General features: G+C 51.6%; 1 protein-coding gene across 1 annotated transcript; it reads right to left on the reverse strand.

Moving 5' to 3' along the window:
• On the reverse strand, window positions 1–26,826 carry DENND11 (DENN domain containing 11; the record flags this gene model as incomplete). Its single annotated transcript, XM_084230662.1, has 9 exons — window positions 1–196; window positions 1,181–1,249; window positions 1,823–1,973; window positions 2,093–2,224; window positions 3,217–3,355; window positions 5,102–5,255; window positions 11,310–11,468; window positions 12,559–12,658; window positions 26,568–26,826. 9 exons carry the CDS (start codon window positions 26,824–26,826, stop codon window positions 1–3), a joined length of 1,359 nt encoding a protein of 452 aa, XP_084086788.1.

Raw genomic sequence — 26,826 nt, forward strand, 5'->3', positions numbered from 1 at the left:
CTACGTGCAGCAGGGGTTGTCGATGACCAGCATGACGTCGATGCCGTAGGCCTCCAGCAAGTCCAGGAGGAAGCCGCGGTCCCCCTGGGGGTCGAGCCCCATGCCGCGCGCGTGCTCCGCCGTCAGGGTCTTGTCCTGGCTGGCCGACACCTCCAGCAGAGTCTGAAATATCCGGTTGTTTTGCTCCAGGAAGAACCTGCATTCGCAGGCCGGGACACAGGAAAGGAAGGGGCAGAGAAGACAAAACAGTGCTCAGCACCGTCCCCGCGTGGCCGCGAACCACGCTGTTCCCTCCACGTGCTCCCAAGGGGGCCAAAGCTCAGAGACTCTCTTTTTAAAAATAAAGAAAACGGTACGAATTAAAGGGTGGTTCGCAGCTCCGCTCCGCAGGTTAGTGAGGACCGCAGGGGGCTCCGTCCGGTGAGCAAAACGTGGAGCAAAGGGAGGTCTGACTAGACAGGGGGGCGGGGCCCCCTGGATTTGAATAGCCTCAGGGAGAGGCTGCCATGGAAGGTGAGGAGGCCGGGATGGAAGGGCTGGAAAGTGCCAGTCCCTGGGCCCCACGGGGGGGGGGGGGGAGGCTGCAGAGCTCGCCACCATCCTCGGCCTTTGCTTCTGTCACTTTTTATCATCCATGATGCACAAAGTAGGGCTTCAATGTCACTGATTTACAGATGGGTCCTGCTGAGGCCCGGCCCGTCCACAGACAGCAAGTCCAGGCCTCCGCCAGGCACCTCCTCAGGGTCCAGTGCTGCTCCTTGGCTCAAATTTTGGTGCCAAGCGCCAGCATCGCCGCCAAGACCAGCTCTCATGGCAGCTCTGCACCTCCCACCCCTACCCCCCAATCTGTTCCCATCACACTCGTGCCCGGTCACTCCGGCCCAGCCTGCTGCTGCGGGTGACATCGGGGCTGAGGTGCCGGCGAGGCTGGAGGAAGCGCTTACGTCAGGACCTGCCGCCCCTGAATCCTGAGGCCCGGCAGAGCTCGGGCGGGTCACACCCGACAGAAAGACACTCTGGTTTAAAAACCTCCCCCTGCCTCTTTCCAGCTCCTCGGGGACCCCGTGCACACCCCACGCGGCTCCGGCCGGCTGGCTAGAGCCCGCGCCAGGCCTGGCAGCGCCTGGGTGACCCGGGGGCCCCTGGGCGAGGCTCTGGCCCCTGCCCTGGGCAGACTCACAGCACGAACAGGTCCTCCTCGCACGGGTTGTAGTCCCCCTCCACCTCCTGGGAGTACAGCAGCATCTGCCTGCGGGGAGGAGAGCACAGGCCCGGCTAGGCTCTCGGGCCGCGCACGGCCACCACCCAGAAGGGTGACCCAGAGCAGACCCCCGGCGGAAGAGCCAGGAAAGGAACACACATTCGAGTCAACACCCCCAGGCTATTTCCACCCCAAGGCAAGTGACACCCCTTCCTAACTGTCCACTAACAGGGACGGCAGGGACCCCGTGGTCTCGGCGCTGTCGCCAAGTGACCCCCTGATCTCAGGATAGCCAAGGAGAGAGTTAACGGAGATGGTGCTTCCGAAGCCAGCACCCACCGCGGGTGCTTAATTAATGCTTGTTCTCTCCTTGGGCCTCAGATGCCAAAGGCCACGACTGAGAGGCACCCCTCAGACACCCACCGCCTCCTGGCAGGGCAGCGAGCTGGGGGCTCGGCTTCCACACGGGGTTTCCTTCATTTCTGCTCCAGGCAGCGTGATGCCACTGGGGAGACCCCGCCACTCCACCCCAGCCTGCCCCATTATGGGCAGTAGCCCAGGGGCGCCCCACATCTGAGTGTGTGCTGGCCTCGGGCGCCCACACGCAGGCCCGCCCCCCACCTCTGCTCGTTGAGCCGCCGGTACTTCTCCCTGTCGGCGCTGTTGAGCTTCAGCAGGGGCTGCAGGTGGTCGTGGTGCGTCTTCACGTTCTGGTTGTCCACGTAGACGTCGTACAGTTCCCGCTTCTCCTCGAAGATCTTCTCCGTGGTGCCTGTGAGGCCCAAGGTCCAGGGAAGACCCTAAAGGCACGAACCTGACCCTCCCCACCTGGCCGGGAGCTGTCCGCGGTGCTGGGCAGGACAGGGCAGCGCGGGGAGGGCCCGTACTCACAGGCCACGTAGGACACCTCTACCTCCAGGCTCTCGATGTCAGCCACGTTCACGTAGAAGAACGGCTTGGACTCGGGGACGGTGCCCCCGATGCCGGGCAGGGACACGTTGGCCAGGCAGCAGCAGCAGTACACTGCGGCAGAAGGGCGAGTGGGGAACGGTGCGCCCCTCCCGGGCCTGCCTCCCCGAGCCCGCCGGCCGCCTCTGCAGAACAGCAGCCCCCAAGGATGCTGCGGGGGCCCTGCCTTGCGCTGTCCTGGAGCTGAGGGCCAGGAGCTCCTGGGGTCCTGAGACGCTGGGGTAGGAGGTGGAGGCGATGCGGCCGGGCCACTCGGGTTAGAGCTCGGTGCTGACAACACATCCTGTTCTCTCCCTTGGGCCTCACGGACTCCAAAGGCCATGAGAAAAACCCACCCTCAGACACCCCCGCCAGGGCTGCAACAGGGAGAACCTCATCTCCTCAAGGTCCTACCAATGACATCTTACCAAACGCAAGAGACACGTTTGGTCTTGTTCACAGAATGGGCGCTGGTGATCTCCCCGCTTCTCAAAGCCCCGCCTCCCCCGGGGCCTGCTCCTCCCTCTGCTCCACCTCCCTGTCGCCGCCTGCGGCCCGTCCCCACACGCCCCTCCCCAGGGAGGCCATGGGCAGGAGAGCAGCACGGCCCTTCTCAGTCTCCAGCCTCTACCTCAGGCCTGCCCGGCGTCATGACGGCCTCACAGGCTGTGTGCCCCCGCCCCGTCCCCTGCCTGGTGGGGCCACCATCTCCTCCTCCGCGCCTCTTCCTCTGGGACGGCCTCACACGTGACAGACGCTTCCACGCGGCAGGCACCCGCCTCCTCCTGCTTCTCTCTCAGCTGTATCGCGCACCCACCGTCTGGCACCCACCATCCAGATGCTTCTCTCAGACTACCGACACGTCAGCCCACTCAGCTGCGTGGCCCCCAGGGTCCATGGTCTAAAACACGGACCCACCATGTCTGGGGGGGCCCGCGGGGGGCCAGGCTGAATCCCCCAGACCCTCTCGAGGGCCCAACGCCTCTCAGCTTGCTCCGCGGTGGAAAGGCCCGAGCAGCCTCTGCTCTGGGAACCTAGCGAGAGCCCCATGTTCAGCTTCTAGTTACCTCGATAGCACACGACGCCCACGGGAGGGGGAGAAAATATCAAAATGCGCTTTCGAAGTAAGGCGAATTTCCAGAGGATGAGGATCTGTTCTCCGAAGAACTTGATAAACTGCGACATGCAGCCCGCTGGGTGTGTGATCTGGAAGGGAGGGGAAGGGAGGGCTGGTTAGGGGCCTTTGCTAGAAGATTCAATACCCGTGTGTCCTGGCCCGCCCCCTCCTTCCTGCCCTGCTGCCCCCAGGCATGGAGCCCTGGAGCCTCCGGGCTGCAGAGCCCTGGGTGTCCCAGCCGACCAGCAGGAGCGCAGAACCAGGAAAATCCAGGCCCGGCTCTGCCATTTGCCAGCCTGACGGCACCAGCCAGGGGCCCCGCCAGCACTTCAGAGCCACCCCCGGTTGAATGTCAGAAGCCACAGAGCTCGTCACCCCTGGGAGGGCCGAGGGCACGTCTGCAGACAGGCGTGACGCCCAGGCCGTGAGCGCTCCAGGTGGACCATGGCACTGAGGCCACTGCACAGTGCGCAGGGCCCGCACCAGGGCACCCCCCCCCCCCCCGACCCAGCCCCCAGCCCTCAAGGACCTCAACCCTCCCGACATCTGGGGAGCTCAGAGGCGGGCGCTTCCCCACCTGAGACTTTACATGAGACCCCGACCTGGCTGACCCCCAGCAGGGGCACAAGAGACCGTGAAGCAGAGACCCACGTAAGACCAGCCTGGGTTCCTGACCCCCAGAAACGGCAAGAGAATAATATCGGGGGTGATTTGTGATGCAGCAGCAGGTAACGAAATCGCTGCCCGCACTGCTGGTCTTTAGGCTCCCTTGCTCCCTTCTGCACTTCAGCCTTCCACTTTCCCCTCCGGACAGCTGATGGAAACGTTCAGTCCCAGCAAGTGTGTGTGCTCAGGTCTTGAACTCGCCTGCTGCTCTCCCCTCGGCAAGAGCGGCAGAGGGGCCGAGCGAGCGCTGGCTGTGCACCAGGCCCTCATTAGGCCCAGGCTCCCTCCCTCTCCAGCCGGCTCTCAGGACTTAAGCAAGTCCCGGAGCCTTTACAAACCCAGTTGCCTTTATCTGTAAAATAGGCATGAAAGAAGGCATTGGGAGGGTGCTGTGGCTGCTGGAGCTCGCTGCAGAATGTCTACTCACAGGAGGAGCTGACGGGGTGATGGGCTGTGGCACCACTGCCACTCAAGCCCCCTGCACCTGAGCGCACAGCCCCCCTTCAAAGGGACAGATGCTCCGGGGACCACTCCTCTTCCAGGACGCCTTCTAGAGTCCTCCTTTCACTCCTGGCCCCACTGGGGCTCAGCTTTCTGCTCACAGTCATCTCTGTTCCCTCCTCACGCTCTGCCCGTTAACTGTACACAACTGTACATGTGTCTCGTTAACTGTACACAAGCATATTCTAGCACAGAGCAAAGTTCATCAGGAAAAAAATACACAATAAGATAATCAGGAGGGAGTGAGACTCGCCACGGTGAACAGGATGTAGCGTAAACAGATGCTGATGTAGAACCACGTGCTGCAGCGACTAATGTCCCTGCTTCAATAAAACGTGTAAAAATATTTATCAAGGTTATCGCGGGACAGGAATTTCACACCTGGCCATCAACTCGCCCTCTCTGTTTCGAGTGGCTGGCTTGAAACTATCTGAAGCAGTAACACAACCAAATCCATCTGTGCGCATGAACTGGCCGGCCTAGCAAGAATTCTAGCAAGAATTTTCTAGAAAGCATACTGCTGCCTTCTGTTTTAAGAAAACCCAAACGCTGAGGCCACATCCCAAAGCAGCCTTGGGCATGAGTCCAAAACGTGCATTCTTTATTCCATTAAAAAACAAAGTCATCAGAGAACAGCACCCAGGACAGAGAAAGAGCAGGCGACCCACCTTCATCTCGGGGTACATGTAACGGTGGATGGAGGGCAGCCAGTAGACGGGGGGCAGGCTGCCGCCTCTCCCCGGCCCCGGGTGGAGCACCCCTTTCTTGTCCTCGTAGAAGGCAGCCAGATGAGAGTAATGTCCCGGAGTCTCCAGCTGGTGTCTGCACGGCACACAACACACAGCACAGTGGGCAGGGCTGCCTGCCCGCGGGGCTGACGCTAAGGGTCAGGGCCCATGCGCCCTAAAGATCTCTAGGGTCCTGTTGAGCTCGCCCTGGGTGGACGAGGGCTGAAAGCAGGCAATCTCCCAGCTGGCACCGTTGGCCTGCCCAAACTCTCTCACAAACTGCTCAGAGTCCATACTGCCGCTGGCCGCTGGCCCGCCAACCCCTCTCCAGAGGGACTCCAGCTCCCGACGTCAGCGCCACGTGAGCTCTCGGGCAGGTCGCTCTACTTTCCTCCACCTGCCTTCCTTCTCCTTCTCCTTCGTGTAGATACTCGCACCTCCTCAGTCTTACTGTGAGGAGTCAATGGATGAAGCAGAACAAGTGTCTGGCACAGGCTGGGGCACCTTTCAGTCCCTCCCAGAAGATGAGGGGCCTCCCTTCCCGGCTCTCCTGCAGCACCCAGCAGGCTGGGAGACAGCCGGCAAGTCGGGGAGACTCGGGGCAGGTGAGACCTCGGGACACGTTACACTTTAGAGGAAAAAACCAGCTTTATACCAGCAGAAGACGACTGGGAACGGCTCCCCCCTAAGAGGCAGCGCTCTCACGTCACAGTTCTGCACATTCCCTTTCACACTTTGCCCAAGGAGGCAGTTTCGGGATAACGCTGGGCGTGTGTGATCACGATCCTGTCTCTCCTTCTGACAGGTGTCAGGTGGTGGGCGGAAAAGCCACGTAACCATGGGGTGTGAGACGATTCTGAGAAGGGAGATTTCAGATACTCGTCTGGGATACGTGGTGAAAGTTTGATTATCACTAAGTGACAAAGATGATTGAGTTCAGAGGTGCTTTAGTGAGGACCTAATTTCCCTAAAAAAACACCCCAACAACAACAATAAGAATCGTTGAATAGTATTTTAATACCATATGTCCGACATGAATGGGGCGTTATCCAGGGCACTGTATGAAATGGAATGATTTTTCATTTGATTCGCCTGTTGATTTGCTACTCAGCTGTCTTTTCCATTTGATGATATTAAAAATGCTGTACATGGGGCAAGATTCTAGAGCAAAGCTCCCTAGAAGAGCAGTATCTTAGGCAAAAAGCTAGCTTCTCTGAAAGCCTAAGATCTCACTGGCCATGGAGCAGAAGAAGGCAGTAACAAAGAATATAGGCTATGAACAGAACAGCAGCTCCTGGATAAATGTCAAACAACAGTCGGGGGGAACCCTCAATATTTAAACAGACTGTTGACTTTGCAATAAACAAGACTGCAATAAACCACAAACATAAATTAAAACAAAACTGACATTGTTGGAAGACCTTTAGACATGATGCAGAAGTTGGTTGGTCTTCAAAAGGAGATGCAGAAAGAGGCCTTCCTGGAGATCTATTTAGAAGGACGTAGCCGTTAAGAAACCACCAGGTCATCTACGGACACTGACCAAGACACATGACATGGGAAGGCCTGCAGTGGCTGAGCTCACCGCACTGTCTTTTTCTTTTCCTCTGCTCCTTCCTATGAGTCCCTTCAGCCCTCTTCAGTCACCACGCTGGAAAACCCTTCTTCAAGGGCTCGAAATCTAGGAGCCATAAAAAGATCAACGCATTCAAGGAAGAAAATCATCTGCATGACAAATAAGCCGTGTCAAAAGATGACCAAGTGGAGACATTTTCAGTCTGTGTCACAAAGGACAAATCTCCTCATTATACAAAGAACTCCTAGAAATCAGGAAAAGGCCAGCAACCAATCAAAATTTCTCAGAAAAGGAACTGCAAATGATTCAAATCTTATTTATTTTACCCATTTGAGTGCCAAGAATCTTATTGTTGAGTTGGAGGGAACAGGCCTGCCTGCCTCATCACTGGGTGTGAAAAATGGTGCAATCTCCATGGAAAGCAATTTGACCGTATCTGTTATCATGACAAATCCATCACCCTTTGAGTTACCGATTCCATTCCTGGAAATTCAATGTGCGTATGTCCTGCTCATGTGTGAAATGATATTGTTCATGGATTTTCAGAGCAGCAAGAGACTGGAAGCCACCGAATGTCTATCAATAAGACACTTGATAAAGAAAGTCTAGTTCTTCTACGCGGGACATGCAAAACAACCAGAAGCGCTAATGGAGAAACTCTGTGTACTGATCTGAGCATATTTTCTCTCATGTGTATTGAATGAAAAAGGCAAGATGCAAGACACCATGTATACATGTGGCTGCTTTTTGTCTGCAAAGGGAGGAAATAAAAATATTTATTTGTATTTGTATACACACACATACACTGACTGTGGAAAGACACCTGAGGAACTAACAGTGACTACTGGGATTACTGAATGGATGTGGGAACTGGATGAAGCGTTTTTCATTTTATGCCAAGGGTGAAAACTGTTTTCTTCCTTTAGTTAAGGGCTGACCACATGGCCATCCAGTTAAAGACATTTCCCAAACTTCCTGGCTGCCAGTTGTGGCTGGTAAGTCAGAACCAGCCAAAGGAATGGGAGCAGAAGCACCCATTCGATTTGTGGGAATTCTGTGTCCTTCCCTGTGACAGTGACCTGGTGATGGTGAGTCCATTTCTACCATGGGGATGAGGGTGATCAGGATACAAGACGGAGAGACTTGGGTCCAAGGATTCTCCAGTGGGACAGAACCACCACCCATTCCAGACTGCTTCCTCCCGGCTGTGCTTCTGTCTTGTTTGAGTCACTGTGGTTTGGGTCTCTTTGTTACAGCTACTGGACTTGCACTCAAAAAATGATACCTTGAAGTGATACAGTATGAACGCCACACTGTAGCACTGGCCTAGCAGCTGGCAAGGGAAGGCATAACAGATCTTGAAGTCTGGACAGCAGGGAAACACTTGTTATACTGTAGCCAAAAAGAAAAATAAATGGGAGGGTAGGGCTTGTGTCATCTGAACTAGCAACTTTAGGGGAGGCAGTTGGAAGTAAAATATTGATTGCTCCTTACTGGTTTTAGTGGCTCCTCTAATAGTAAGGTGAAAATAGGCAAGAGTTGGCCAGTTTGCATGCAAAACTGGAAGGAACACACAGGGCAGTGTGTTCTGAGTTCTGCAATAGAAATTGAGTCTCTAATCATTTGGGACCTTGCAGGACTGGACAAATAATTGCCCCTCTACTCCTAAAGTAGGACAAAAGAGTTTCTCTCAAATCCTCTATGAAGCTCTCTTGGCCAGACATGATAAGCTTTGGAGTAGACCTCAAGATAGTCGTCATTAAAATGAGGGAAAAGATGGACAGGCCAAGAACACAGACCAGGAACTAATCTACAATATACGGACTTTAAAATTAAGACCCAGATGAGATCTTTGTGAGTGGATACTTTTCCTGGAAACCACAGACAAGAAACCTGTTCAGCTTTGGAAGGATCTGGTATTGTCATCTGCCTGGCCCATGAAAGAATTAGGCTTCTCAACCTTCAAAGAAACCACTAGATCCTCAAATCTATGCCAGCAGAAAACATGTTGGAAAGCCATACAGCCTCAACGGAGAAGCACAAATTCCTTAATGCCCACTTCAGAAGTGCTTTATGGGAGAAAATGCATAAAGAACCTTCTGGAGGACAAAGCCAGAGCCACGGGAAGCTGGACAAGGGGATTCTAGAGAGCAGAAAGGTTTAGACAAGGTGTACACGGCCCTCCAGGACAAGCAGGCTGCATCCCCTCTCAGCAGAATTCCATCACTGTGAGGGACTAGTGACTCTTACATGACAGAGAATCTTCTATCATCGTATCTTGGGTCCTCTGTTCTTGCCTTTTACCTAGTAACCTAACTTACAGCATCCAACCTTTTAAGTTTGGGCTTTTGAACCATGAGAATGTACTGCTTATTCAGGGAATTTTCTCAATAGGAATAATTGTTTTCAAGAGTCAGAATCCCAATGTACAGTTTTTTTTACTCCATAATGCTTCTGAGATGCAAAACTGAGGAAACATTTCAAATACAGAAAATGACATGCATACTGGTGTTCACCACAGTCCCAACATGTAGGGAAGCCATTAAAAAAATCACACTAAATGCTCAACCACAGGGAATAATCAGGTCAATTTATGGGACAGCTCCAGCATTACAAAGCCATTAAAATCACCATCAAAATGACAAACATGGAGGACAATGGAGAGAAACTGTGTATGCATACTGGTGCTCCTGGGGAAAAATAAATGGAATGAGAAAGCGGAATGTTTTATCATAAAAGGAAAGGTTCCTGAAATAAAAAACAAGACTTATCTGAAGATTAAAAAGGACAAACTATCCCTCCCCATCTCTCCCCCCCCCCAATAAAGTTCAGCAACACCACAGAGGAAGGCTCTGCAGGTATCTAAACTGAAGAGACTTCTCTGAAACAACCAGTATCAGAACACCCAGAGCAGCATTTATAGCATCCTTAAAGGAAGGAAGATTCTAGAATCTGAAGTAAAGAGAGTAAAGTAAGTTAAGCATACACGATCTCAGAGAAGACGGGACCAGTGATACTTCCATGGAGAAAGAAAAGTGCTTGATGGCAAAATCCAACCAACCTGGTAATAATTCAAGTCAAGAACTCGGGGAAGGGGGCCTCCCTGGTGGCGCAAGGGGTTAAGACACAACCTATGAAGCTGTCTGCAGCCACTGCAGTGCGAGTTTGATCCCCAGCCAGGGAGCTACCCACATGGTGCAGCAGACCTCTCCTGACTCGCCTGCTGCTCCCCTCAGCAGTGGATTTCAGCCATCTGCCTGTTCTGCTCCCCACTCTGTCTCTGGTGAATCCTCTCACCCCCCACACCTCTGGCCAGTACCCCAGTTCTTGTATGCATGAATAAATCTTTAAAAAATAAAGAACTTGGGAAGGCAGCCTGCCAGTCAAGCCCTACGTGTGACTGTCAATCTGTAATCGTAGACTCTCGAGCTGTGGGGATGATGATTACAGAACTAAGCGCAGTAAGTCTCACAATCTATAAAAACTGGTATGTGCGATGGGAAGAAGAGCTGGGAAGACATGTCCTCAAGGTAATACTAGACTCGGTCTGTCATTGAAACACAATCTAGAACACCAACCACTAAGACTCATGTGCCTCAGTGAATATGTCTTGAAAAAAATAAGAAAACCCTTTTCAAGACCCTTTTCCTTCACGCTGGAGGAACAGTTCACAAAATGATTATCTTATTGTGAAAAAAAAAAAGTCATGTATAGTTTGACAACTCCTTCAGCGTCACTTACCCTTCTCCTCTGTCATAGGCAAGTAAAATTAAATGTGTTATATTTCATTACGGTAGTCTAGTGCTTGATTAAATTAAATCTTCAAAAATTTCAATCCTACTTTTATAAAATTACGTCTATTTTAGAGTGACAGCCGCTAAATATTAACAATGGAGATTTCTGTTAGGATTTGGGAGATTTTTAAAATTCATTTATACTTTTATATACATTTTTAAATGATAAGCATATTCTGCCCCAAACAATGAAGCTCATGTTCTTTCAAAGATGATAATCAAGAAAAATTATGTTACGTAAGAATTAGAATAATGATACATTTTTTAACACACACACCAAAAAAGAGACAATTTCCTAAAACAATGCTTCAGGGATTAAGGATAGATATTTCCCCCCTCAGAATCGGAAATGAAATTAGATTCCTTGCATAATGAAGAATAAAAGAAATATCTAATAGTGTGGCTTCTGGTAAAAATTCCCTCCCGATTACCCCAAATAGCAGGTGCTTGTTTAAAAGAAGTTTAGAAGCGCCTACCTGGGCTAGGATGGAGCTGCTGCTTATTTTATTATGAATTACTGATGCGTGTCAGCCATTATTTAATGAAACAATATTAAAGACAAATGACTTAATGAAATGAAATGAAAATGCTAACAGAAACCGAAAGCGACAGCGCCCCCCGCCCTGTGAGATCATGTAGAATGACTATGTGGGGGGCTCGGAGAGTCCAGCAGCCGAGTCCTGCACCGTAGCCATGGACCATCTTGGGAAGGCACCGTCTGGGCTCCCCACCACCCCCAGAGGACTGGCCCCCGACCCGCTGGGCCGCGATCACGTACCGAACCTGGTTCTCCAGGAAGTGCATGTAGCGGTAGAGCAGGGTGTAGGACGGGGACAGGATGCCCACGGACTTCATGCGCGCGCCGCGCTCCAGCTCACTCTCCACCGGCATGTTGGCGAAGCAGGCCAGGCCGAAGAAGGGCCCCTTCCGGAAATAGCTGCAGCAGACCACAGCAGGCTCGACGTCGGCAGTGGGGGACACATTTTGAAATGGGGGGCAGGCAGTTTTGTGGTGCTTTGTCTTTGCCTATGAGAAGATGCAGCCCCAGCCCAAAAAAGCAGCCATGCCCGAGGCTCTGCAGGGGAAATAGCTGCCTGCAAGCAAATTTTTGGACCCTCAGGGACAGTTGGTCCAGGTCACTGCGCCTCACAGAGGTGACAACAGAGGCTCTAGGACAGTGTGGACTCGCCAAGGGTGTCCAGCTGGGGCCGGGGCTTGGTCTCTGGCAAGCTGGCCACACTGCTGGGCCCACCTCGGTGTCTGTCTCCTGCACAACAGCCCATGACTTGATGGGAGAACCAAAACCAAAACTGAGCTCGTGTCAGGCCCAACTAGGACCAGCTCTGGTTGAGGCGTGTAGACAGTGTCCGCCCTTCCTGAGTCTCTCATGTTGAACAGAGGACATGACCAGGCGGCCCCCTGGTTTCCTTCCCCTTTCTCACTCCTCTATCAGTCTCGTTCCAGCCCAATGAGGAGAATGCGGCCACGCCTGCACCCTGAGCTGCTCTCTGCTAGCGCCTCCTTGCAAGCCTTGGTTACACAGGACTATAAATGAGCCTCCCTTAATACTGGAACTTCCAGCTAAACTGGAAGTTTTAGCTCATAAATATCTAAATTAGCCCAAACTGAAAACCCAGTCATTCCTGGAGTGAGGTCCGATCACTTCTCGGAGAGAGACCCTCTGCCATCATAGCAGCTCTTCCCTTTTTTGGATCATGAAACTCACTGAAAACCTAATGGAAGCGAAGAACCCTATTGCGAGAAAGTTAATAGAAGCCCCAAACTATATATATTATATTATTATTTTTTTTAATTTTATATATTTCTCACATCATTTTTCATTTTTGCACAATGTATGCATTTTCATCCTGGTTATAGTCCCCATATAATTCCCACCCCCCTTGTTTTGCTCCTACTCCCTCCCTATACGTTGTCAGGGCATTGACACACACCTCTTGCAGATCTGCGGGGAAGGCACTGGGAAAGTGTGTGGGGAGAGGAGGTGTGCAGAGAAGACCTGTACTTACATGAAATCAGACTGAACTTTATGGGACCCACTGGCCATAGACTTGAACTCAACCCCTTCAAGGTCGACATCCTGAGGCAGGCACCACTCCACCACGTTTCCTGCAGGAAAGCAAGGACTCGCGTTAAAAGGTGCAAAACCACTTGAAGCTAAGTGCCTAGGGCAGGGCTGAGCTCTGGTGGCCTCCCCCTGAGTACTGGCCACTGACTCAACCCCGGGTCAGGCGGCTCAGCTCATCGCCCCCTACTGGCAGAGGGCGGGCACGCAGCCAGGGGCTCTGTGACCTCTGCCTTCAAGTCAACAATTCTCCAAGGAGCTGCGGACTTTGGCCCTGACAGTCACTTCCAAATCTCCTTCCTCTTCTGGCTTTAATTCCAAATGGGTGTTTTTTATCCTCAACCCCCATTTTCTCATGCTGTATTTTCCTTACCCCCTTGAGATCTTGCTTCCTGTTCTTTCTACAGCCACCAATGATGGACAGATCACAAATCCCTTTTATTTTCATTGACTTCTATTGTGGCATTTAATAGCCCTTCAAAAATTTTGCCTTTTTGTTCTTGACTCCCACGACAGACACTATTTTAGCTCTCTGCCTACTTCTCTGATCTGTGCGGCACTGCTAAGTTTCTCATCTCTTCCCAAATGACTCCCTGCTTGAAGGCTCACATAGGTTCTTTGTTTCCAGAATTTTGGAGCTTATTCGCTCATCATTAATGACTGAGTTCTACTGAGCTAGACATTGGAGCTACAAAGCCAAGTAAGACATAGTCCCTTCGTGAAGGGCCCACACAGAAAAGACCAGAAAGAAGTGTCGGCGAGGATGTGGAGAAAAAGGAGCCTCTTACACTTCAGGTGGGAATGCCGTGTAGGGAAAAGGAAATGGAGGATTCTCAAAACATGAAAAATAGATTTACCATATGATCCAACAATTCCCCTCTTAGTTATCTCCCTGAAGAACACATACACAAAAACCCCACTAATTTGAAGGGAAACCTGCATGCCTTGTATACTGCAGTACTACTTACAATAGCCAAGTGGTGGAAACAACCTAAGAGCCCAACAAAGATGAGTGGATTAGAGAGAACGATGTGGTATAAATACATAATGGAATGCTACTCAGCTATTAAAAAGATAGATGGGAATCTTGCCAATTGCAACAATATGGATGGAACTGGAGGGGATTAGGCTATGCCAAATAAGTCAGAAGGAGAAAGACAAATAACAGATGGTTTTACTCCCATCTGGAATATAAAGAATCAAAAAAAAAAAAAAAACCCAAAAAACAAAAAGGGGGCAGACAAAACTAAACCAAAACAAACTTTAGAAACCTGGCTGTAGAATGGAGGCTTCGAGGAGGGCCCAGTGGACTGTGGTGGTGGGTTATGGGTACTTTGGTGGGGGGTGTGGTAACACAGATCTGAAAAGATGTGATCCTACACCCCTAAATCATACATGGTGTTGTAAGCCAATGTTACCTCAATTTTAAAAATTCAACAACAACAAAAAAGACATAGTCCCTGACCTCAGCATATGGATACACAAAGAGAGCGGCCATTGCAGTCCAGAGGGCAAGTGCTATGGCGGAGGATGACGGGTGATTTTATAATGGAGCAATGACAATCCATCAGACTGGGGAAGTCAGAGAACTGAACAAAAGCAGGCTTGAGAGAGTGTTCTCAACATTTTTCAACATTTTTTCAAAGTAAAAATACTAAGTTCCTTGTGAGATTTCACTTCAGCACAAACTTCTCATCGATACTTGAAATCCTATGCTCCTAGGCATGTTCAACACAGCAGTAATTCCAGACAGTGCTGTTTTCAAATTCGGTGGGGCAGTAGAGGTCTCCATGTCTGGTCTACCTAGTCACAACCCAGCTCCTAACACAGCAGACCTCAGAGAGGCTCATCTAATCCCACATTCCATAGCCCTGGGCACTTGTCAATAGTGTATATCCAAGAGAAGAATCATGAATCCAACCAACTAATCATTGAGCTAAAATAAAAAGCATGAACAACAGAAATAAGGTTAGTAAAAACCAGAAAGGTTTGCGTGCTGTTGTGTCCGTCAGGGTTAAAGACAGGAAAAAGTATGCTGCACCCTGAAAGAGGGAAGGGTAGGCATAAGGGTAAGGTTTTGAGCACCAAGTGCCCCCACATGCTTGTATGTCCCCCTTACCATCCACCCATGTCTCCTGCCTCCACAGTCCAGTGGCTTTCTGCATCAAGACACCTAGGGGATTTAGGAACTTCCTCCCCAGATCTACAGAACCCTGATCCTTCCTGCATGCCTTGTGGCTGATTCTGCAGGTGAGCCCCAGAGGTCAGTGCCTCTGCTTGGTCCTCTGTGTACAGGTCCTAACCCTTCATGATGGCAGCAAAGCACAGCCTGTGGCAGAAGGCCAGTGTCAACACAGTGCCCTCACCTCAGCCACCTAACCAGCATCTACTGTCTCGATTCCCTCACACCGCTCCTCACTGGCTTCTGCCGCTCTAACTTAGCTTCCTTCCTCAAGACTGGCCTGTCTCTAACTGCTCGAGACAACTTTAGTTGAGTTAAACTTTGTGTTGAAGAACAAGCATCGAAAGTACGCAAATCTAAACTGCCCAGCTGACAGGATTATTACTGGATTACTAGCTTGACTTCTAACATCACAAAGCGACTTTGCTGCTTTTGAAATTTACAGAGATGCAATCCTGGTTTGTATTCTTTTTCTTGTCTTCTTCTTGCTCAGTATTTTTTTTACAGGATCCATCCATGCTGACGCATGTCACAAGCATGTGTTCATTTGCTATTCCCATCCCATGTATTAACAGTTGATCTATTTAACTGCAGGTGCACATCAAGCTTATTTCCAGTTTGAAGCTATTACAAACAGCAATGCTATTAACCGCCCCAGGCCCTGGACCTGTGTCTAGTGAATGCATTGTGGCTTTGTAATGCATGGACCTGGGGGGCTCAACTGGAGTTCTCAGAACTTCTTCCTTTATGTGCTTTCAGCTTAGACTGGGAAGACAGAAGTCAAGAGGTGACCACATTGTGTTCATGTCGGAAAGCCTGCATACAGCATCAGGCAGCTCACTGAAGATTGCTTATTTACAGGCTCCTGACCACAGAGGGTGAGGGTGGACAGCCGCAGCCCAGCATGTGGATGCTGGATTCACCTCCGCCTGATCCTCTTAAAGTGTCTCTGACTCTTCAGCCAAGTGTGAGTTTATTTCTCACATCAGCTGCATCAGCTGCACCAGGAAACCAAGACCATTCGGGTTGGAGGTGCAGAGATGACCCAGGGCCCATTCACCTTCCCGAGTTCTACTTGTTCTCCTTCCCAATATTATGTTCTTCTTACAGCCAGTGGGCATCAAACGCAACCACCAGATGTGAGACAACAGTCTCACACACACTGTCTAACCAGCTCCCCAAACTGTGTGAGATCACACGCCTGCAACCAAGGCCTCCATGTCTCCTTGCGGTTGTTTCTCTGATTAAACTCTGGCACACCACTCACTCTCTCCTGTGGCTGCATCCCTAGAAGCAGAACTGCCATAGACATTTGCATCACAGCACGCTGAGAAGCCTACATTACTGATGCCCAACACTTTTGTTAATAAGGCTTCTGTGAAAACTAAAACTTTAAAAGGGGGATTTTGGACAAATTCTGCAACATTAAACAAAGACAGACACATTATTGTGGAACGTCCAGAGCCTTAAATATGCTGCTCTGCATTGTGGATCTGTGAGATCACACAGAGCTGAATGTTTCCAGAATTATTTGGCCAACAAACATATTTTCAAGGAGCATCAAGGGACTGACACTATAAAAGACTTTTTTTATTGTTTAGAAATGCTAGTATATAACAAGCTTCGAGTGAACCCTCACTATCCAGTCTTTCCCTCTTATAGAAAATAGAACCTTCTATTGTTAATTTGGCAGGTGGCTTTCCAAACATTGACTATGGTTCTCAGGACCTTCCTGTAAGTAGGTGCAGCTACACAGGGAAATCCCGGCCGATGGGATGCAGCCAGGGGGAGGTGTGTAGTTCCTAAAACAGGCCTTAAAGGGAAGGAGAGAAACAAAGTTAGAAGACTAACACAGCTTAGTATAAAAAACTACAGTGATCACCTTATTGGACGACATCATGACTTGGTAGATGTGGGTATGGCAAAGGACTGGAACTCTGGTTACCACCGTCCTCACATATTGTCAAAGATTTTTTTTCTTGTTAGAAGAATTTGTCAGATTTACTCTCAGCAGCTTTCATATACACGAAACCGTGTCATTACCTAAAACCACCCTATTGTACATCACATCCCCAAGACTTGTCTTATATTGGGAAGTTTGCATACCGTTTGACTCCTTTAAATACATTTTGACAAAGATTTAGAGCAGTTTTCAGTTTTACAGAAAAACTGAGCAGAAAGACAATATGGTGTTGGCAAAAGGTTACAGTAAAAAATCAATGCAACAGAACAGAGAGCTCAGAAATAGACTCATACAAATAAAATCAACTGATCTGTGCCAGAAGTGCAAAGGAAAGACGATGGAGAAAAGGTTAAGTCTTTTCAATGGATGGTGCTGGAATAGCTGGACATCCACATGCAAAATATCAATCAATCAAGACACAGACCTCACACTTCTCAGAAAAATTAACTGAATTTAGAAAGTATATCTAAATATAAAATGCAAAATTGTAAAACTTCTAGAAGGTAACACAGGAGAAAATCTAAGTGATCTTGGGTTTAGCAGTGAGTTTTTATACATAATGCCAAAAGCATGATCCATGAAGGGGAAAAGGGCTCAGCTGGACATCATCAAAATAAAAAGCTTCTGATCAGTAACATGATTAGGAGAGTGGAAAGACAAGCCACAGGCTGGGAGAAAATATTTGTAAAAATATATCTGATAAAGGGTTCATATCCAAAACACATGAAAAAACTCGTAAAACTCAACATTAAGACAACAACCAGCCCAATTAAAAAAAAAAAATGAGCAAACAATCTGAGCAGATGCGCCACCAACGCAGAAAAACAGGTCACAAATGGTCACATGAAAAGGTCCCCAACACCATGTCAATGAGCTAGTACTGCACAATATTATAGTGGTCAAAATCAAAAACTCCAAAAACACCAAATACTGGCAAGGAATGCCCAGGCGTGGCTGGTGGGAATGCAACCTCAAGACAGCCCTTTGGAAGACAGTTGGGCAGGTTTTTTTAAAATTTATTTATGCATACAAGAACTGGGGTGGAGGCCAGAGGTGCAGGGGGTGAGAAGATTCACCAGAGACAGAGTGGGGAGCACAACAGACAGATCAATTGAAATACACTGCTGAGGGGAGCAGCGGGCGAGTCAGGAGGGGTCTGCTGCGCTGTGTGGGTATCTCCCTGCCCAGGGATCAAACTCGTGCTATAGTGGCTGGTGATCGCTTGATAGCACTGAGACTTTCACCCCCGTGCCACCAGGGAGCCCCAGTTGAGCAGTTATTTAAAAAACTAAACACACTTCTACCATAAGGTCTGGTGATGCACCTTCATATTTACTCCATGAGTTGAATTTATATCCTCATAAAAGCCTGCACGTGGATATCTACGGCTTTAGTCCAAACTGCCTAAAACTGGCTAAGATGTCCTTTAATCTGGCAATGGATAAACCAACCGTGGACAGCCATATGGTGACTTATTACTCAGGACTAGGAAATGAACTATCCAGCCGTGGTGGAACTGGACACACCACAGAGTAAAAGGAGCCAGTCCGCAAAGGCCCCATACTGTATGATCGTGACCACGTGATATTCTGGAAAAGGAACAACTAGAGAGACAAGAAAAAGATCAGGGTGTAAAGTGGGTGGAGCACAGAGGCGCTAACGGGCAGTTACACTGTTCCTCAGGATGCATGGCTATGGCTACATAATACTGTACATTTTTCAAGACCCACAGAATACACAACAGAGTGAACCCTAAAATCAGCTAGGGACATTAGCTGATAATAATGTATTGACATTGGCTCATCCACTGTAACAGAAACGCCACCCTAATGTAAGATGCTAAGAGGGGGAGTTGATAGGGGTGTACATGGGAACTCCCTGTACTTTTTTAAAAAAAATATTTATTTATTTATGCACATAAGAACTGGGGTACAGGCCAGAGGTGAGGAGGGTGAGAGGATTCACCAGAGACAGAGCGGGGAAAAGAACAGGCAGACTGACTGAAATACACTGCTGGGGGGAGCAGCGGGCCAGTCAGGAGAGGTCTGCTGCGCCATGTGGGCAGCTCCCTGCCGGGGATCAAACTCATGCTGCAGTGGCTGTGGATAGCTTCATAGGTTGCATCTTAACCCCTTGCACCAGCAGGGAGGCCCCACTCCCCACACTTTCTGCTCAGTTTTTCTGTAAAACTGAAAACTGCTCTAAATCTTTGTCAAAATGTATTTAAAGGAGTCAAACGGTATGCAAACTTCCCAATATAAGACAAGTCTTGGGGATGTGATGTACAATAGGGTGGTTTTATGTAATGACACGGTTTCGTGTATATGAAAGCTGCTGAGAGTAAATCTGACAAATTCTTCTAACAAGAAAAAAAATCTTTGACAATATGTGAGGACGGTGGTAACCAGAGTTCCAGTCCTTTGCCATACCCACATCTACCAAGTCATGATGTCGTCCAATAAGGTAGATGAGTATATGCCAACTGCACCTTAATAAAAATGAAACATTAATTCTAAAAAGATCACCGGTGAATGAAAAGGTTAATGACCCGCGGGCAGTCATATGATGTGGTTATGTAGGGAAATGCTCTTTTTCTTATGAGATTGATACTGAAGTATGTAGACATGAAACGCGAAGGATGCCCACAACTAACTTTCAAAGAGTTCTGGGGAAAAATGCGTCTCTCTACATCATCCTGCCTTCCCCCTGGCCAGGTTTGTTCCCAAGCAGCTGCTCAATGAGGGAACCGTCTGATTGCCGGGAATTTGAGGTTTGCCAGTGTGTGAGTTCCAGCACAAGGCTCACGGGGGAACGGTTCATGGGGCGTATATCCCGAGTGATGGAGGAACCCACAAGCTCACTCACACCTCATCAAACGTTCACCTCTGTTCAATGTGGGCTGAGCCGGGTGGTGTTGCTGCTGTTCCTGGAATTCAGCCTTCCACCCTCCTTCCTGCCCAGTGACTCAGCTCTACCTCTACCAGCTCCCTATGCAAACCCCAGCTTCTTTCAAAGGCAAGGTGCGGCCTTTTGAGTACTGATGCCATGTAAACCCATACAGCCCACTTAAGCGATATAAACCTGCCCTGCCATTTGTATGAGGTGCCTTATTTTATTTATTTATTTTTTAAGATTTATTCATTTTTAGACAAGAGCTGGGGTACAGGCCAGAGGCGTGGGAGGGTGAGAGGATTCACCAGAGACAGGGTGGGGAGCAGAACAGACAGACAGACCAAAAGCACTGCTGAGGGGGGCAGCGGGCGAGGCAGGAGAGGTCTGCTGCGCCATGTGGGTATCTCCCTGGCCAGCTAGGAATCGAACCTGCCCTGCAGAGGCTGCAGACAGCTTCCTATCTTTTTTTAATGTGTCACCAATGTCTCGGAATGTGGGGCCCCTCCCCGCTCTGTTCCCGGATGTCCTGTGCCATTTACTGCTTCGTTTTCGTAGCCTGGTGATTTTAAGAGCGCCTCTGTCATGTGGTAACAGAACTGACTGCAAAAGGATGAAGCCAATGTGGCAAAAGGTAAACAAATTGGGGACGCTCAGAGAAGAATGGAGAGGTTTTGATGACAGTTTTCAACTTCGCTGAGGTCTAAAAAATTTCCACACACAAATTGGGGAACATACTTGAAACAACAGAGATGTGAAAAATCGTAAGACAATGCACCTAAATAGGGAACCGGAGTGGCCCCGAGGCCAGAGGTCATCCTTTCACAGAAACATCACACTTCTCAAAAACTGCAAGCCAGCTTACATAGGAAACTTGGAGAGACTTAAAGGAAAGTGCTTTTGCAAAAAAAAAAATCACAATCCTGGTGGAGTGTCATTTCATGCCAGGAAAACCTCACCCTGCACAGTGCCCGCCCGAGGGCAGTCTGCTCACTCTCTGTCCCTGTTCCAAGGATCATCAGCTTGTGTTCCGGAACACAGCCAGGCGCTGGGGCCTGGAGGAATTCAGCAGCAGGGTCCATCCCAGGGGTAGTCAGAGTCGCCCTGCTGGGCCTGCCCTGGGAATCACAGGTACCTACAGGCCCTGCCTGCCTCCAGCAGCAAAGACAACTCTTGAGAAGGGTCCCCCGGCCCACGCAGGGAGCAGGTGTGGCGACTGTGCCATGTGCATTCCGCCAGCCTTTCCATAAATACAGGCATGACATAAGTTGGCAGCGCAGGGCTGGGTCATGTAAAGATAAATACATCCTGTTTAAGGAACTTGGACCAACAGACGACTGGGTTGGTCAGTGAGCCGGGGGTAGCCCGAGGGCCTGGCTGTGGACTTGGGGATGGTCAGAACTCTGGCTGTGGACTTAGGGATGTGAACCCCGTCATCTACCATACTGGCGCTATGGGCTGATGCTGCGTAAGCTCCTATGCCGGGCGGTACAACGCTCTGTCCTGTCGCACACAGGGGCTCTGTCCTCTACTCCTGTCTAAATGAAATGCCCATACCCTGAGATATATTTGGCTTTCATCGGTCCCTGTTTCTCCAGGGAGAGCAGACATTAACTGCTCAGGTATCCAGAAAGAATGCTCTCGAACAAGCTCTTTGCAGTGGAAATGTGTGACTTTCCTTCTTCCTTCGCTCTCGGGGTTGTGTGGCCCCAGTCATGAGCACCCTCTCGAGGTCTTCATTTCTGAAGTAATGTCTGCAGCACATCGAGGGTGAAGCTTTGTACAATTTCCCCAGCCTCCCACGTGGCCCCAAGTCTTTCCAGCAGCTTCTTCCATCAGTAGGTACCTATGCCCTAATTTAATCCTGTCTTAGGAACAAAGGCAAGAATCCAGGGGTGCTCTAGGCCCCACCACCGCCTTCCTCTACATAATTACCTCAGTAGGGGGCCACTGAACCCCGAGATGGAGGAGACTTCAAAAGATGATCTGGTTCAGCCTCCAAAGGCAAAAAAGTAAACAGCCCACGTCACCTGACTTTGGGTGTTAAACACGCTTAGAACCACTTCAGGAGGACTAGCCAACGCAAAGGAAGAGGGAGCCGGGGAAAGGAATCCAGGTGGTGGCAAGTCAGCCATATGCCTCTCCGTGGCTGAATTCCAATGCATTAATTTTACATGGAAAAAAACCCTCCATTTCCCAGACCCCGTATCATTTTCCACCGGACAGTGGCGTGGGGAAGGCGCCAGCACCAGAGACGGGCCGTGCCGGTTGCCCTCTCTGCTCTGCCCCCCTTGCCATGCCATTTAGGGCGACTTAACAGCTCTGGGCATCTGTTTTTCTCACTGGTGCAGTGAAGCTGGTTGGCAGAATAAGAGACAAGGTCCGGAGCCTCTAGCATAGTTCCTGGTACAGAGTGGGCACTAACTGGCAGGTGTTAGGATTCCCACTCTTACCCGCCTCAACACAGACTGAGAAGAAACAGAACTCACAGCAGATGGCGACCAGCTGATTTCCCCTTGCAAACCGCAAGGAGGTGAATCACCAACAGCCGGGAAAGCTTTGGCCAGCAGCTTATTAATGAAATTAACCACAATTGTGTTCCGCTGACATCTGATGGGAACTAGACAAATCTAGAGATGTGTTCCCGTTGGCCAGCAGAGCTGGCCGTGCCCATCTTGGAGCTGGCCATTCTAGGTCTGTCGTTACATCTCAAATGTATGCACCCAGTTTTCCATTCCATTCCCTCCTGGTCGCTTTCCCGCCCACAGCCGAAGCCTTTTCTTATTTGCACAAGTCAGATGACCTGGGCGGCGCTCCAGGTTAAGCTTGCCCCCACCATCTTCATGATTTCAAACACCTGTCTTCTGTGGGCTTCATGAGGATGCAACGGCCATAAGAAATCAGTTGTGCGCGTTCGCGAGTACACTCACTTGACACAAATACAGCAGCATTTAGATGCACCAACTAAATAGGCGTGTAGGTGTAATTTGGATGCCCGCTGGAGGCTGAGGGAGGAACAGGTGGGTTTTCATCCCCAGGCAGGCGACAGACATCTAAAAAACCCCATCAGGTTCTTCTCCCCTCCACCCATTCCCTTCTCGTCTGAGCTGTCCCAGTCCAAACCCACACAGCGTGGCAACTTTCCCCAGACACGGTGACTCTGGGGAAACTACAGCAGCTCAAAGTGCATCTCTTATAAAGAAACCATCTACTGAGGCCGTTGCAGGTGTGACTTGGATGCCCACCTGCAGGGCCTCCTCACACAGCGGGCAGCTGTCATCCCCTCAGGCAGGAGCGGGCGGAGTAAGGAAGGAACAGGCTGATTTCCAAGGATGACAAAAGAGCAGAGGAAGGAAAATTTTACTAGAAACCCAAAGAACAAAATAAAAAATCAAGGCCCTAAATAATGGGTTGGATACAATGGACGAGCAACGGTCTGGCTGCCAGCCTCCCTGGCCCGCCTGCAGTTAGCATCTGGGCCTGCTTTCAATAGGGGCTTTGTGGCCCAGACGGCCGGCGCTGCCGTCCTAGGCACCCGTGTTCCAGAGAGAGCCTGTGCATGGGATCGAGCCCGAGAGTGTCCTGAGTCTCTCGTCCTCGTGTCAGTCTAAACCCAACCGCCACGGACTTGCAACCACGGGGCCAATGAAAATTACGTTCTTTATGCTTCTCCCCTTTTCTCTGATTCTTCCTCCCAAGGCCCAACCCAGCTATCCCAAACTGGTCCCTGAGCGCATGAAGAACTGACCTTATTCCCATACACCCGTCTGGCACCACTGGGTGTGCGTGCCCGTGCTCACGCACAGACCACTCAGCCCTCACACATGCACCAGAGCTGGGATTCCCCCTCCAGCCTCCCCCCACCCACCCCCAGATCCACACACACGTACACACACAGATTTGGACACATGCCTAGTTCAATAGTTCCCACCCACAGCGTACAGGAAGACCAAGTACTCATGGCCTAGGCCGTAAGCCAAAAGGGAAAGCTTGGGGAGAAGGGAGGAGCCCACGGGGAAATGGAGGACACAGGTGGGAGGCGTGGGGAGACCACCGACAGCCAGGACAGGGAACACCAGCGCAGCGCTCCTGTGCACCGACTTCCTGCGATGTGCTGAGTTTGGTAAAGCAGCCAGGACTCACTGTACTGCTTCTGGCCACATGGGCTGAGGAAGAGCCCAAGTCTCGGTGGACGGAGATCCCACAGCAGTGCCCGGCAGAGCCAAGGAACAAACCCCAGGAGACAGAAGTCTGGCCCCCTGAGGCATCGAGCTCTATGGGCAACCGCCTCTCCAGCCCTCGGCTTCCTCCGCCATCACACCGAGTTGGCGCCAGCACCCTCTGAGGTTGGTTTGGTGCTAACCTGTGAGGCCTGGGAGCCTGAGAACACCTTCGATCATTCACTCACCCATTCCATCTTCTACTTTGAGATGTACCATGTAGTTCTGCCGTACACAGATACCATCAGAATGTTTCTCAAGAATGCAAAGTATTGTTTTGGACTGGGATACATGACCAGAGAGAGAAACAAATTTATGGGCAGGAAACAACTTCCATTCCAAAACAAACCAGCCAACTAGCAACCAAAGTGTAAAACATTCTCCCTTACCCCCACCCCCTTTTCTCCTGTCCACTCCCTGGATAGATTTATTATTTTTTTTAAAGATTTATTTTATTTATTTATACAAGCACTGGGTACAGTCAGAAGCGCGGGAGGGTGAGAGAATTCACCAGACCCAGAGCGGGGAGCAGAGCAGGCAGAAGGACCGAAGCACACTGCTCTGCTGAGGGGAGCAGCGGGCGGCAGGAGAGGTCCGCGCGCCATGTGGGACCCTCCTCCGGTGGCCAGGGAGCAGCCAGGGATCGAACCGGCGCTGCAAAGGCCGTGGGCAGCTTCGCAACCCAGGGCTCAACCGCTGCGCCACCGGGGAGGCCCTCCCTGGATAGATTTAATGATGAAAACTGAGGGGGCAGAGGTCCAAGCAGTGTGGTACGCCAGAAAGACAATTCAGATATGGGCATTTATTGGCCAGTTAACATTTCCACCTTAAACATCCCTGATCTGTTTGCTCATGCCCAAATTGGGTGTGTAAGCAAAGGACAGGGTGATGATTAGAATTCGATGAAACACCATTTTGGTAAAAAGCCTGCAGAAAGGAGGTATCCAAGCCTCAGTGACGCCTTATTTCCACACTCACCTGAATCTGAAAATCACCGCACGCTCACACCCTTGTGAGTACGTGCATCACCCACACACTCTCCACAGACACAAATCTGCGTCAGCTGTGACTGACGGGCACCAGGCGGGTCCAGGCTCTGCCATGGCTTCAATTCTATCACCTCCACCTGTGGTTGGTGCCTTTTCTCTCCTTCCCCTTCGGGGTACCACATCGCCCCCCACTGCTCTGTCAGCCCCTGCTGGTGCTTCCATTTTACTAGCTGCTCTTAAACACTTCCCATAAGGAATATCAAGCTGGCATCTCTTGGGCTGTGGCGGATGAGGCATAAGGAATATTATTAGTAACCAAGTATTTGGTTTTTATCCAGCAATAAGGAAGGGTAGAAAGTGTTTTTCAAGCTACTGGTATCTGGGAGTCCCAGCCATATGGGAGTCAACCAGCAGCTGTGATGGGCAGAAAATGATTTTCTGAGGAATAGGAAATCCCAGGTTGCACTGCACTGGAGGAAGGGTCAGGACTATTGCATGAGCGCACAGGGGTGTCTTGGTGGTGATTTAACATTAAGTTCAGAGGGTGGGTCACCATCAAAAAAGTTTGCGAACCTTTGGCAGTGGGCCGGGGAGGAAGTCCTAGTCAGAAAGGTCTAGTCTCTCCCCACTCCCTGTGGCTAAGTCTTCCTGGGTCTTGCTGGTTTACCAGCCCTGACCCAAGTCAAGTCACCCTGCCCGGCCGGCCGCATCTCCTGCCACCTCCCAACCCCCATCTCAAGATCCGGGCCTCTTCCCTCCAGGGCACCCACCCACCGAGCTCTTCACCAGGGGGCTCTACGCCCCTCCTTGGGGGCCCAGGAAGGGAACTCCTGGAAGGGGAAAATCTTTTTCTTCACTAACAGGCGCTGCACATTCCAGCAATTTCTTTGGCCTTCCGGACAAAAGCCACACCTGGGCTCTCCAGAGCGGGAGAGCCGCGCAGGCAGCGCGCCCCCCTCCAGGGCCCAGGGCAGGGGGCGGGTCGCGACACCCCCTCGCCCCTGCCCGCCGCCCGCGCGCCCCGCGAGCAGCCCCGTCCCTCACTCCGCAGCCCCGCGCCGCTCACCTCCCCAGGGCGCGCGCGTCCCGGGGGCTAAAGGGCGAGCGAGAAACCCTTTCAGTTCTGCAAAGACCCCGGGAGCGCCGGCCCGAGGAGGCTCCCACAACCGGGCTCCGGCTCAGTCCCCCTCCCGCCCCGGGGCTCCCGCCCCCACCCTCCCAATAACGCAGCCGGAGAAAGTGAACTTGGCGGCTCGGAAAGTTTCGGCGCCGGCGGAGGAGCGGGCGGGGGGCGGCCCGCGGGGAACAGGCAGCTCCGGGCGGCCTCGGAGTTCACCTGGGGGGCGGCCCGCCTCTCCCCGGGAAAACCCTTCAGCCCCGCGGGCCAAGAAAACAAAAGCCAGTGTGCGGCGGCCCCGACCCAACCCTCCCTCCCCGGGGGCGCAAACGCCGCGGAGGGGGCGCGAGGGGGCGCGGGGGGGGGCGGGCGGGCGGGGGGTGGGGGGCGCGAGGTCGCGGCGAGCGGGGAACAAAGCCGGGGGGCCCGCGCCGGGACCCCGCGGGGGCACTCAGCCCTGCTCCGAGGGTGCCGCGCGGGCGGGGTGGGGGTGCAGGTGTGTGGGTGCGGGTGCGCGCGCAGCGGCCCCTCCCCGCCCCCCCAGCGCCCGGGGACGACCCTCTCCGCGCCCCCGGCCCCGGAGCGGCTCTCACCCGAGCGGGGGTCGAAGGTGACCACGAACACGGCCACCACCTGGTCCTCCTCCACGTCGCCCAGCGGCAGGCGCCCCGGCTGCAGCAGCACCTCGGAGGCCCCCGGCGCCTCGGGCTCCCGCCTGCCAGGCGGCTCCGCGGCCGCCCGGCCCCGGCCCCAGCCCCGGCCTCCAGCCTGCGGCTCCGGGGCGGCCGGCGGGGAGACCGCGGGGCCCTCGGCCCAGCGCAGCAGCGGCGCCGCGTCTCCCCGCTCCACCAT

The sequence above is a fragment of the Talpa europaea genome (assembly GCF_964194135.1).
Source record: "Talpa europaea genome assembly, chromosome: 3".
NCBI classification, from domain to species: Eukaryota; Metazoa; Chordata; class Mammalia; order Eulipotyphla; family Talpidae; genus Talpa; species Talpa europaea.